The 13,500-nt window shown below is 56.2% G+C and overlaps 1 protein-coding gene across 1 annotated transcript; it reads right to left on the reverse strand.

Annotated features, from left to right (window-relative positions):
- Positions 1–2,112: 2,112 nt before the first annotated feature.
- On the reverse strand, positions 2,113–12,526 carry LOC117010196 (kallikrein-14-like). The gene is made up of 6 exons (XM_033084480.1): positions 12,471–12,526; positions 9,656–9,812; positions 6,259–6,512; positions 4,720–4,751; positions 4,481–4,585; positions 2,113–2,293 (listed from the first exon to the last, which is right to left on the reverse strand). Exons 1-6 carry the CDS (start codon positions 12,490–12,492, stop codon positions 2,141–2,143), a joined length of 723 nt encoding a protein of 240 aa, XP_032940371.1. The 5' UTR covers positions 12,493–12,526; the 3' UTR covers positions 2,113–2,140.
- Between the last annotated feature and the right edge of the window lie 974 nt (positions 12,527–13,500).

Here is a 13,500-nt window from a genome sequence, read left to right on the forward strand (position 1 = left end):
GGGATTTTGGGAGAATTTTGGGAAAATTTGGGGGATTTTGGGGAAATTTAGAGAAATTTGGGAAATTTCGGGGGATTTTGGGGAATTTTGGGGGATTTTTGGGGGAATTTGGGAAAATTTTGGGGGGATTTTGGGGGGAATTTGGGAAAATTTGGGGGATTTAGGGGAAATTTGGGGAAATTCGGGGATTTTGGGGGGATTTTGGGGGTATTTTGGGAGATTTTGGGGAAATTTAGAGAAATTTGGGGAAATTTGGGGGGTTTTGGGGATTTTTTGGGAGAATTTTGGGAGATTTTGCGGGAATTTTGGAGAAATTTGGAGAAATTTGTGGGATTTCAAGAGAATTTTGGGGATTTTTGGGGGGATTTTGGGAGAATTTTGGGAAAATTTGGGGGATTTGAGAGGGAATTTGGGAGGATTTGGGGATTTTGGGGAAAATTTGGGGGGATTTGGGGATTTTTTGGGGGGGTTTTGGGGGAATTTTGGGGGAATTTAAGGGAATTTCGGGGATTTTTTTGGGAATTTTGGGGGATTTTGGGAGATTTTGGGAGAATTTTGGGGATTTTTGGGGGATTTTAGAGGGAATTTGGGAGGATTTGGGGAAAATTTGGGGGATTTGGGGAAATTTTGGAGAATTTGGGGGGATTTTGGGGAGTTAGGGAGGAAATCTCCTCAAATTCCCCTCAAAAATCCCCAGAACCCCAAAAATTCCCCCCAAATCTCCCCAAATCCCCCCAAATTCCCTCTAAATATCCCAAAAAATCCTAAAAATCGCCCCAATCACCCCAAAATCTTCCAAAATCTCCCCAAATTCCACCAAAATCTCCCCAAAATTCCCTTAAAATCATCCCAAAATCACCAAAAATCGCTCAAAACCCCCCAAAAATCCCCCCAAAATTCCTCAAAATCGCCCCAAATCCCCCCCCAAAATTCCCTCCCAAATCCTCCCCAAATTCTCACAAAAAATCCCCCCAAAATTTGATCTGGATCTCCCCAAATCCCCCAAAATTCCCCCCAAAATTCCTTCGGAATCTCCCAAAATCGCCTCAAATTCCCCTCAAAAATCCCCAAAATTCCCTCTAAATATAAAAAAAAATTTCCTAAAAATCGCCCCCAATCCCCCTTAAAATATCCCAAAAATCCCCCAACTTGACAAATCCCACAAAAAATCCCAAAATCTCCCTAAATCCCCTTAACATTCCATCAAAATCTCCCTGAAATTTCCCCCAAATCACCAAAAATCCTCAAAATCCCCCAAAAATCCCTGCAAAATTCCCTCTAAATCTTCCCAAATTTCCTCAAATCCCACTAAATCATCCCAAAATCCTCCAAATCGACAAATGCCCCAAAATTCCCCCAAAATCCCCCTAAAATTCCATCTAAATCTCACCTAAATTTCCCCAAAATCATCCCAAAATCACCAAAAATCCCCCAAAATTCCCTCTAAATCGCCCCAAAATTCCCCCAAATCCCCACAAAATCCCCCAAAATTCCCCAAAATCCCCACAAAATCCCCCAAAATCATCCCAAAATCCTCCAAAATTTCCAAATCTCCCCAAAATTCCCCCCAATTCCCCCTAAAATTCCATCGAAATCTCCCCGAAATTCCCTTAAAATCATCCCAAAAATCACCGAAAACCGCTCAAAACCCCTCCAAAATCACCCTAAATTCCCCCTAAATCCCCCCAAATCCTCACAAAATACCCCAAAATCATCCCAAAATCTTCCAAATCAACAAATCTCCCAAAATTCCCCCAAATCCCCAAAAAATTCCACCAAAATCTCCCCAAAATTCCCTTAAAATCATCCCAAAATCACCAAAAATCGCTCAAAACCCCCAAAAATTCCCCCAAAATTTCCCCTAAATCCCCCCAAATCCACACAAAATCCCCCAAAATTCCCCCTAAATCCCCCCAAAATCTCATCTAAATCTCCCCAAAATTCCCCCCAAATCCCAAAATCCCCAAAATTCCCCCTAAATCCCCAAAATCCCCCAAAAATCCCCAAAATTCGACGCCGGAAGAACCCACGCGGAGCCCAAAAAATTTCCCCCGAACATCTTTAATGTCCCCTCCGCGTCCCCGGGCGCGTCCCCGGCGTCCGCCCCGGGGCGTCCTCGGCGGCGTCTCGGCGCGGCCCCTCAGGTGTCGTCCATGGTGTCGCGGATCCAGCGCGCGTACCGGCAAACCTTGGTGTAGACGCCGGGGCGCCGGGGCTGCCCGCAGCGCTCCATGCCCCACGAGACGATGCCCTGCAGCGCGCCCCGGCACACCAGGGGGCCGCCGGAGTCGCCCTGGGGGGGGACACGAGGGTTGGGGGATGGTTTGGGGGTCAACGGGGCCCCGGTTGGGTTGGGGGAACCCTTGGGTTGGTCAAAGTCTTGGGGGAGATCGTTGGGTTTGGGTCAACGGGGCCCTTGTTGAGTTGGGGAACCCTTGGGTTGGTCAAAGTCTTGGTGGAGATCGTTGGGTTTGGGGAACTCTTGGGTTGGTCAAACTCTTGGTGGAGATCGTTGGGTTGGGTCAACCAAGACCTTGTTGGGTTTGGGGAACTCTTGGGTTGGTCAAACTCTTGGTGGAGATCGTTGGGTTTGGGTCAACCAAGACCTTGTTGGGTTGGGGGGAACTCTTGGGTTGGTCAAAGTCTTGGGTTGGGTCAACGGTGCCCTGGTTGGGTTTGGGGAACCCTTGGGTTGGTCAAACTCTTGGTGGAGATCATTGGGTTTGGGTCAACCAAGCCCTGGTTGGGTTGGGGGAACTCTTGGGTTGGTCAAAGTCTTGGTGGAGATCATTGGGTTTGGGTCAACCAAGCCCTGGTTGGGTTTGGAGACCTCTTTGGGTCAACCAACCCTTCGTTGAGTTGGCCAAAGTCTTGGGTTGGGTCAACCAAGACCTTGTTGGGTTTGGGGAACCCTTGGGTTGGTTAAAGTCTTGGGTTGGGTCAACGGGGCCTTTGTTGGGTTTGGGGAACCCTTGGGTTGGCCAAAGTCTTGGTGGAGATCGTTGGGTTGGGTCAACCAAGCCCTCGTTGGGTTGGTCAAAGTCTTGGTGAAGTTCCTTTGGTTTGGGTCAACCAAAACTTCATTGGGTTGGGGGAACCCTTGGGTTGGCCAAAGTCTTGGGTTGGGTCAACAGAGCCCTGGTTGGGTTTGGAGACCTCTTTGGGTCAACCAACCCTTCGTTGAGTTGGCCAAAGTCTTGGGTTGGGTCAACCAAGACCTTGTTGGGTTGGGGGAACCCTTGGGTTGGTCAAAGTCTTGGTGGAGATTGTTGGGTTTGATCAACCAAGACCTTGTTGGGTTGGTCAAAGTCTTGGTGAAGTTCCTTTGGTTTGGGGGTCAACGGGGCCCTCGTTGGGTTTGGGGAACTCTTGGGTTGGTCAAAGTCTTGGTGGAGATCGTTGAGTTTGGGTCAACGGGGCCCTTGTTGAGTTGGGGGAACCCTTGGGTTGGTCAAAATCTTGGTGGAGATCGTTGGGCTTGGGGAACTCTTGGGTTGCCAAAGTATTGGGTTGGGTCAATGGAGCCCTAGTTGGGTTTGGGGAACCCTTACTCTTGGTGGAGATCGTTGGGTTTGGGGAACTCTTGGGTTGATCAAAGTCTTGGTGGAGATCGTTGGGTTTGGGTCAACCAAGACCTTGTTGGGTTGGGGGAACCCTTGGGTTGGCCAAAGTCTTGGGTTGGGTCAACGGGGCCCTTGTTGAGTTGGGGAACCCTTGGGTTGGCCAAACTCTTGGTGGAGATCGTTGGGTTTGGGTCAACCAAGACCTTGTTGGGTTGGGGAACCCTTCGGTTGGCCAAACCCTTGGTGGATGTCCTTGGGTTGGGTGATCTTTTGGGGTCAACCAACCCAACGGTGGCCACCAAGGGTTTGGCCAACCCAACCCAACGGTGGCCACCAAGAGGTCACCAAACCCAACAAGGGGGCGGCTCCCTCAACCCAACGATGGCCACCAAGGGTTTGATCAACACAACCCAACCCAACGATGGCCACCAAGGGTTTGACCAACGCAACCCAACCCAACGATGGCCACCAAGGTTTTGGCCAACCCAACCCAACGATGGCCACCAAGGGTTTGGCCAACCCAACCCAACCCAATGATGGCCACCAAGGGTTTGACCAACCCAACCCAACCCAACAATGGCCACCAAGGGTTTGGCCAACCCAACCCAACCCAATGATGGTCACCAAGGGTTTGGCCAACCCAACCCAACCCAACGATGGCCACCAAGAGTTTGGCCAACCCAACCCAACCCAACGATGGCCACCAAGGGTTTCTAACTCCCCCAGGTGCTCCCAGGTGTCCCCCAGGTGTGTTTTAACTCCCCCAGGTGTGCCCAGGTGTGTTTTTAACTCCCCCAGGTGTGCCCAGGTGTGTTTTTAACTCCCCCAGGTGTCCCCCAGGTGTGCCCACGTGTCCCCCAGGTGCTCCCAGGTGCTCCCAGGTGTGTTTTAACTCCCCCAGGTGTGCCCAGGTGTACCTGGCAGGAGTCGGTGCCCCCCTGCACGTTGCCGGCACAGATCATGTTGGCCGTGATGGAGTCGGGGTAGAAGCGGCGACACTCGGCCGAGGAGAAGAGCGTGACGTTAACGCACTGCAGCACCTCGGGGTACGTCACTGCGGGCAGGTGGGACAGGTGAGACAGGTGGGACAGGTGAGACAGGGACAGGTGAGATAGGGACAGGTGGGACAGGTGAGACAGGTGAGACACAGCGTGACGTTAACGCACTGCAGCACCTCGGGGTACGTCACTGCGGACAGGTGAGACAGGTGAGATACAGGTGAGATACAGGTGAGACAGGTGAGACAGGTGAGACAGGTGGTCACCAGGTGACACAGGTGACCATGAGGTGTCCAAAGTGACCACGAGAGGTGGCCCAGGTAATCACGAGAAGACCAAACTGACCAGAAGAAGACTCAAGTGACCACGAGATGACCACAAGGTGTCCAAAGTGACCATGAGGTGTCCAAAGTGACCAGGAGGGACCCAAGTGACCATGAGATGACCACAAGGTGTCCAAAGTGACCATGAGGTGTCCAAAGTGACCAGGAGAAGACTCAAGTGACCAAGAGAAGACCATTAGGTGACCATGAGAGGACCCAGGTGACCAAGAGATGACCACAAGGTGTCCAAAGTGACCACAAGAAGACCTGAGTGACCATGAGAAGACCCAAGTGACCAGGAGATGACCATGAGGTGTCCAAAGTGACCACAAGGTGTCCAAAGTGACCACAAGAAGACTCAAGTGACCAAGAGAAGACCCAAGTGACCAGGAGATGACCCAAGTGACCATGAGAGGACCATGAGGAGATCCAGGTGACCATGAGACGACCATGAGGTGTCCAAAGTGACCAGGAGGTGTCTAAAGTGACCATGAGAGGACCCAAGTGACCACAAGCCGCCCACAAGGTGACCCTAAATCCTCCCCTAGGTGCCACCAGGTGTGCCCAGGTGTATCCCAGGTGAGCCCAGGTGTATCCCAGGTGTGCCCAGGTGTGCCCAGGTGTATCTCAGGTGAGCCCAGGTGTGCCCAGGTGTGCCCAGGTGTACCCAGGTGTGCCCAGGTTTATCCCAGGTGTATGCCAGGTGTATCCCAGGTGAGCCAGGTGTGCCCAGGTGTGCCCAGGTGTATCCCAGGTGCCCCCAGACGTGCCCAGGTGTAGCCAGGTGTGCCCCAGGTGCCACCAGGTGTGCCCAGGTGTACCCAGGTGTATCCCAGGTGCCACCAGGTGTATCCCAGGTGTATCCCAGGTGTATCCCAGGTGTGCCCAGGTGTGCCCAGGTGTGCCCAGGTGTATCCCAGGTGTGCCCAGGTGTGCCCAGGTGTGTCCAGGTGTGCCCAGGTACCACCAGGTGTGCCCAGGTGTATCCCAGGTGAGCCCAGGTGTATCCCAGGTGTGCCCAGGTGTGCCCAGCTACCACCAGGTGTGTCCAGGTGTGCCCAGGTGCCACCAGGTGTACCCAGGTGTATCCTAGCTGTATCCCAGGTATATCCCAGGTGCCACCAGGTGTATCCCAGGTGCCCCCAGACGTGCCCAGGTGTAGCCAGGTGTGCCCAGGTGTACCCAGGTGTATGCCAGGTGTATGCCAGGTGCCACCAGGTGTGTCCAGGTGTATCCCAGCTGTACCCAGGTGTATCCCAGGTGTCCCCAGCTGCCCCCAGCTGTCCCCAGGTGTTCCCAGGTGAGCCCAGGTGTCCCCAGCTGCCCCCAACTGCCCCCAGCTGCCCCCAGGCGTGCCCAGGTGACCTCCCCTACCTTCAGGTGAGGTGGTGGCGCCCCACCCCGAGGTGACACAGGTGGTGCCGGCCTCGGGCAGGCACGAGGCCACGGCGATGGGCCGGACGCGCTCCGAGATGGCGGCGGGGGCCACCAGCTTGAGCAGCATGATGTCGTTGTCCTTGGTGGAGGGGTCGTAGCCCGGGTGGGCCACGCGGCGAGCGACCATGCGGCGCTGCTCGCCGGCCTCGCGCGCGTACAGCCGGTGCTTGCCCAGCGCCACCGTGGTCACCCTGAGGGACAGGACAGGTGAGACAGGTGAGACAGGTGTGGGGACAGGGACAGGTGAGGGACACAGTGCCACCATGCGGCGCTGCTCGCCGGCCTCGCGCGCGTACAGCCGGTGCTTGCCCAGCGCCACCGTGGTCACCCTGAGGGGACAGGACAGGTGAGAGACAGGTGAGATACACCTGAGACAGGTGAGACAGGTGAGACAGGGACAGGTGAGACTGGGACAGGTGAGACAGGGACAGGTGAGACAGGTGAGACAGGTGAGACAGGTGAGACAGGTGAGATACAGACAGGTGAGACAGGTGAGACATGGACAGGTGAGAAATGACAGGTGAGGGACAGGGACAGGTGAGGGACAGTCGGTGCTTGCCCAGTGCCACCGTGGTCACCCTGAGGGACAGGTGAGACATGGACAGGTGAGAAATGACATGTGAGACAGGTGAGACACGGACTTGGACAGGGACAGGGACAGGGACAGATGGTGCTGGCCCAGGGCCACCGTGGTCATCCTGAGGGACAGGACAGGTGAGACAGGTGAGACACGGACAGGTGAGGGACAGGTGAGGGACACGGGGCCACCATGCGGCGCTGCTCGCCGGCCTCGCGGACGTACAGCCAGTGCTTGTCCAGCGCCACCGAGGTCACCCTGAGGGGACAGGTGAGACAGGTGAGACAGGTGAGACAGGTGAGACAGGTGAGACAGGTGAGACAGGGACAGGTGAAGGGACACGGGGTCACCATGCGGCGCTGCTCGCCGGCCTCGCGCGCGTACAGCCGGTGCTTGCCCAGCGCCACCGTGGTCACCCTGAGGGGACAGGACAGGTGAGACAGGGACAGGTGAGACAGGTGAGACAGGTGAGACACGGACAGGTGAGACAGGGACAGGTGTCGGACAGGTGAGGGACAGGTGAGGGACAAGTGTAGGGACAGGTGAGACATGGACAGGTGAGGGACACGGGGTGACCATGCGGCGCTGCTCGCCGGCCTCGCGTGCGTACAACCGGTGCTTGCCCAGCGCCACCATGGTCACCCTGAGGGACAGGACAGGTGAGACAGGTGAGACAGGGACAGGTGAGACAGGGACAGGTGAGACACGGACAGGTGAGAAATGACAGGTGAGAAATGACAGGTGAGACAGGTGTGGGGACAGGGACAGGTGAGGGACAGTCGGTGCTTGCCCAGCGCCACCGTGGTGACCCTGAGGGGACAGGACAGGTGAGACAGGGACAGGTGAGATACAGGTGAGACAGGTGAGACAGGTGTGGGGACAGGGACAGGTGTGACAAGTGAGACAGGGACAGGTGAGGGACAGCTGGTGCTTGCCCAGGGCCACTGTGGTCACCCTGAGGGGACAGGTGAGACAGGGACAGGTAAGACGGGACAGATGAGATGTGTGGGGACAGGGACAGGTGAGACATGGACAGGTGAGAAATGACAGGTGAGACAGGTGAGGGACAGGGACAGGTGAGGGACAGCCGGTGCTTGCCCAGGGCCACCGTGGTCACCCTGAGGGGACAGGACAGGTGAGACACAACAGGTGAGACAGGGACAGGTGAGACAGGTGAGATACAGGTGAGACACCTGGGACAGGTGTGGGACAGGTGAAGGACACCTGAGGGACACATGGAGGGGACAGGGACAGGTGAGACAGGTAAGGGACAGGTGTGGGAGAGGTGGGGACAGGTGCGGGAGCCAGGTGTCCCCCAAGTGTCCCCAAGGTGTCCCAGGTGTATCCCAGGTATCCCCAGGTGTGCCCAGGTGTGCCCAGGTGTACCCAGGTGTGCCCAGGTGTGCCCAGGTGTGTCCAGGTATCCCCAGCTGTACCCAGGTATCCCCAGGTGTATCCCAGGTATCCCCAGCTGTACCCAGGTGTGCCCAGGTGTCCCCAGCTGTATCCCAGGTGTGCCCAGGTGTGTCCTTACCCAGGTGTGCCCTTACCCAGGTGTGTCCTTACCCAGGTGTGTCCTTACCCAGGTGTGTCCTTCCCCAGGTGTGTCCTTACCCAGGTGTGTCCTTACCCAGGTGTGCCCAGGTGTCCCCAGCTGTATCCCAGGTGTACCCAGGTGTGCCCAGGTGTCCCCAGCTGTATCCCAGGTGTGCCCAGGTGTGTCCTTACCCAGGTGTGTCCTTACCCAGGTGTGCCCTTACCCAGGTGTATCCCAGGTGTCCCCAGGTGTGTCCTTACCCAGGTGTGCCCTTACCCAGGTGTGCCCAGGTGTCCCCAGCTGTATCCCAGGTGTACCCAGGTGTGCCCAGGTGTCCCCAGCTGTATCCCAGGTGTGCCCAGGTGTGTCCTTACCCAGGTGTGTCCTTACCCAGGTGTGCCCTTACCCAGGTGTATCCCAGGTGTCCCCAGGTGTGTCCTTACCCAGGTGTGCCCTTACCCAGGTGTGCCCAGGTGTCCCCAGGTGTCCCCAGGTGTACCCAGCTGTATCCCAGGTGTGTCCTTACCCAGGTGTGCCCAGGTGTATCCCAGGTATCCCCAGGTATCCCCAGGTGTCCCCAGGTGTCCCCAGCTGTATCCCAGGTGTGTCCTTCCCCAGGTGTGTCCTTCCCCAGGTGTGTCCTTCCCCAGGTGTGCCCAGGTGTGCCCTTACCCAGGTGTGCCCTTACCCAGGTGTGTCCTTCCCCAGGTGTGCCCAGGTGTGTCCTTCCCCAGGTGTGTCCTTCCCCAGGTGTGCCCTTCCCCAGGTGTGTCCTTCCCCAGGTGTGTCCTTCCCCAGGTGTGCCCTTACCCAGGTGTGCCCTTCCCCAGGTGTGTCCTTACCCAGGTGTGCCCTTACCCAGGTGTGCCCAGGTGTATCCCAGGTGTGCCCAGGTGTGCCAGGTGTGTCCTTCCCCAGGTGTGTCCTTCCCCAGGTGTGTCCTTCCCCAGGTGTGTCCTTACCCAAGTGTCCCCAGGTGTATCCCCAGGTGTGTCCTTCCCCAGGTGTGCCCTTCCCCAGGTGTCCCCAGGTGTGCCCTTACCCAGGTGTGCCCTTCCCCAGGTGTGCCCTTCCCCAGGTGTCCCCAGGTGTGCCCTTCCCCAGGTGTGTCCTTCCCCAGGTGTGTCCTTACCCAGGTGTCCCCAGGTGTGCCCAGCTGTGCCCAGGTGTGCCCAGGTGTGTCCTTCCCCAGGTGTGCCCTTGCCCAGGTGTGTCCTTACCCAGGTGTGGTGCAGTGCGCCGCTGTCACTACCCAGCGCGGCGCTATCAGGACCCCCCCGCAGTAGAGTTTGTACATGTCCAGCACGGCCACCTGCCAGGGCTGCGAGTGCGGCACGCAGGCGTGGCCACCCACCACGCGCGTGTCACCTGCCACACCTGGGGACAGCAAGGAGAGACAGGTGACATCCTCCTGTCACCCCCATGTGGCACCTGAAACCTCCTCTCACCCCTCACTGACCACCCACATGTCACCTGTCAAAGCTGGGGACAGAATGAGAGACAGGTGACATCCTCCTGTCACCCCCTGTCACCTGAGTGTCACCTGTCACACCTGGGGACAGGTGGGGACATCAGTCAGAGACAGCCCTGTCACCCCCTGTCACCTGTTACACCTCACCTGTCACCTGTCACTCGTCACTGACCACCTGTGTGTCACCTGTGTGTCACCTGTGTGTTACCTGAGTGTCACCTGTCACACCTGGGGACAGGTGGGGACATCAACAAGAGACAGTCCTGTCACCTCCTGTCACCTGTCACCCCTCACCTGTCACCCCTCACTGACCACCTGTGTGTCACCTGTCACACCTGGGGACAGTAATGAGAGACAGGTGACATCCTCCTGTCACCCCCTGTCACCTGTCACACCTCACCTGTCACCTGTCACCTGTGTGTCACCTGTGTGTCACCTGTCACACCTGGGGACAGCAACGAGAGACAGGTGACATCCTCCTGTCACACCTGTGTGGCACCTGATACCTTCTGTCACCCCCTGTCACCTGTCACACCTCACCTGTCACCTGTCACACCTGGGGACAGCAACGAGAGACAGGTGACATCCTCCTGTCACCCCCTGTCACCCCTCACTGACCACGTGTGTGTCACCTGTCACACCTGGGGACAGGTGGGGACATCAGTCAGAGACAGCCCTGTCACCTCTGTGTCACCTGTCACCCCACCTGTCACACCTCACCTGTCACCTGTCACCCCTCACCTGTCACCTCTCACCCCTCACTGACCACATGTGTGACACCTGTCACACCTGGGGACAGCAAGGAGAGACAGGTGACATCCTCCTGTCACCCCCTGTCACCTGAGTGTCACCTGTCACACCTGGGGACAGGTGGGGACATCAGTCAGAGACAGCCCTGTCACCCCTGTCCCCTGTCACCCCTCACCTGTCACACCTCACCTGTCACCTGTCACCCCTCACTGACCACATGTGTGACACCTGTCACACCTGGGGACAGTAATGAGAGACAGGTGACATCCTCCTGTCACCCCCTGTCACCTGAGTGTCACTGTCACACCTGGGGACAGCAACGAGAGACAGCCCTGTCACCTGAGTGTCACCTGTCACACCTGGGGACAGGTGGGGACATCAGTCAGAGACAGCCCTGTCACCCACTGTCACCTGTCACCCCTCACCTGTCACCCGTCACTGACCACCCGTGTGTCACCTGTACAGCCCTGTCACCTGTGTGTCACCTGAGTGTCACCTGTCACACCTGGGGACAGCAAGGAGAGACAGGTGACATGCTCCTGTCACCCTCATGTATCACCTGAAACCTCCTGTCACCCCCTGTCACCTGTCACCCCTCACCTGTCACCCCCTGTCACCTGTCACACCTGGAGACAGGTGGGGACATCAACAAGAGACAGGTGACATCCTCCTGTCACCCCCTGTCACCTGTGTGTCACCTCCTGTCACCTGTGTGCCACCTCCTGTCACCTGTGTGTCACCTGTCACCTGTGTGTCACCTGTCACACCTGGGGACAGCAAGGAGAGACAGGTGACATCCTCCTGTCACCCCCTGTCACCTGTCACCTCTCACTGACCACGCGCGTGTCACCTGTCACACCTGGGGACAGGTGGGGACATTGGTCACAGACAGCCCTGTCACCTGTGTGTCACCTGTCACCCCTCATCTGTCACCCATCACCCATCACTGACCACCTGTGTCACCTGTGTGTCACCTGTGTGTCACCTGTCACACCTGGGGACAGGTGGGGACATCAGTCAGAAACAGCCCTGTCACCCACTGTCACCTGTCACCTCTCACTGACCACCTGTCACACCTGGGGACAGCAACGAGCGACAGGTGACATCCTACTGTCACCCCCATGTGTCACCTGAAACCTCCTGTCACACCCTGTCACCTGTCACCCCTCACCTGTCACCCCTCACCTGTCACCCCCTGTCACGTGTCACACCTGGGGACAGGTGGGGACATCAACAAGAGACAGGTGACATCCTCCTGTCACCCCCTGTCACCTATGTGTCACCTCCTGTCACTTGAGTGTCACCTCCTGTCACCTGAGTGTCACCTGTCACACCTGGGGAGAGCAAGGAGAGACAGGTGACATCCTCCTGTCACCCCCTGTCACCTGTCCCTGTCTCACCTGTCCCCTCACCTGTCTCACCTGTCACCAGCAGCAGCGCCATTGTCCCCTCACCTGTCCCACCTGTCTCTGTCTCACCTGTCCCCTCCCCTGTCTCACCTGTCCCCTCAGCTGTCCCAGTCTCAGTTGTCTCCTCACCTGTCCCCTCACCTGTCCTCACCTGTCTCACCTGTCCCTGTCTCACCTGTCCCTGTCTCACCTGTCCCCTCCCCTGTCCCCCCACCTGTCCCCTCACCTGTCCTCACCTGTCACCAGCAGCAGCGCCATTGTCCCTGTCTTACCTGTCCCCTCACCTGTCCCCTCCCCTGTCTCACCTGTCCCCTAACCTGTCCCCTCCCCTGTCCCTGTCCTCACCTGTCCCCTGTCCCCTCACCTGTCTCCTCCCCTGTCCCCTGTCCCCTCACCTGTCCTCACCTGTCACCAGCAGCAGCGCCATTGTCCCCACCAGGGGCGCCGCGGGAGCCGCCAGGGGGCGCCACGTCATGGCCGCTGTGGGGGCGGAGCCAAAAATTTGGGGTCAGAGCAGGGAATTCTGGGAAATTTGGGGGAATTCTGGGGAATTTTGGGAATTTTGGGGGAATTTTGGGGAATTTTGGGAAATTTGGGGGAATTTTGGGGGAAATTTTGGGGAATTTTGGGAGAGTTTGGAAAAATTTGGGGGAATTTTAGGAAAGTTTGGGGGAATTTTTGGGAAAATTTTGGGGAAAATTTGGAGGAGTTTTGGGAAAATTGGGAGAAATTTTGGGAAATTTGGAGAATTTTGGGGGAATTTGGGGGTAATTTTGGGAAAAATTGGGGGATTTGGGGGAAATTTGGGGGATTTTGGGGGGGTAATTTTGGGAAATATTGGGGAAATTTGGGAAAAATTGGGGGATTGGGGGGATTCTGGGGGAATTTTGGGAAAATTTGCGGGGATTTTGGGAAAATTTGGGGGATTTGGGGAAAATTTGGGGAATTTTGAGAAAATTTGGGGGAATTTGGGGAAAATTTGGGGAGATTTTGGGGGATTTTGGAAGAGTTTAGAAAAATTTGGGGAATTTTGAGAAAATTTGAGGGAATTTGGGGAAATTTGGGGGAATTTTGGGGGGATTTGGGGGAATTTGGGGAAAATTTGGGGGATTTGGGGAAAATTTGGGGGCATTTTGGGGGAATTTTTGGGGTTTTTTTGTAATTTCAGTGGAGTTTTGGGGTTATTTTGGTTCCTTTTTATTCTTTTCGATTCTTTTTGGTTCTTTTTGGTTATTTTGGGGTAATTTCAGTGGATTTTAGGTTTATTTTTGTTATTTTTGGTTGGGTTTTTTGTTATTTTTTGCTATTTTGGAGTCATTTCAGTGGATTTTGGGTTTATTTTCGTTATTTTGGGGTAGTTTGGGAAATTTTAGTGGATTTTGGGGTGATTTTGGAAATTTGGGGTGATTTGGGGTCATTTCAGTGGAGTTTGGGG

Source organism: Catharus ustulatus, chromosome 39 (genome assembly GCF_009819885.2).
Source record: "Catharus ustulatus isolate bCatUst1 chromosome 39, bCatUst1.pri.v2, whole genome shotgun sequence".
Classification (NCBI taxonomy): domain Eukaryota; kingdom Metazoa; phylum Chordata; class Aves; order Passeriformes; family Turdidae; genus Catharus; species Catharus ustulatus.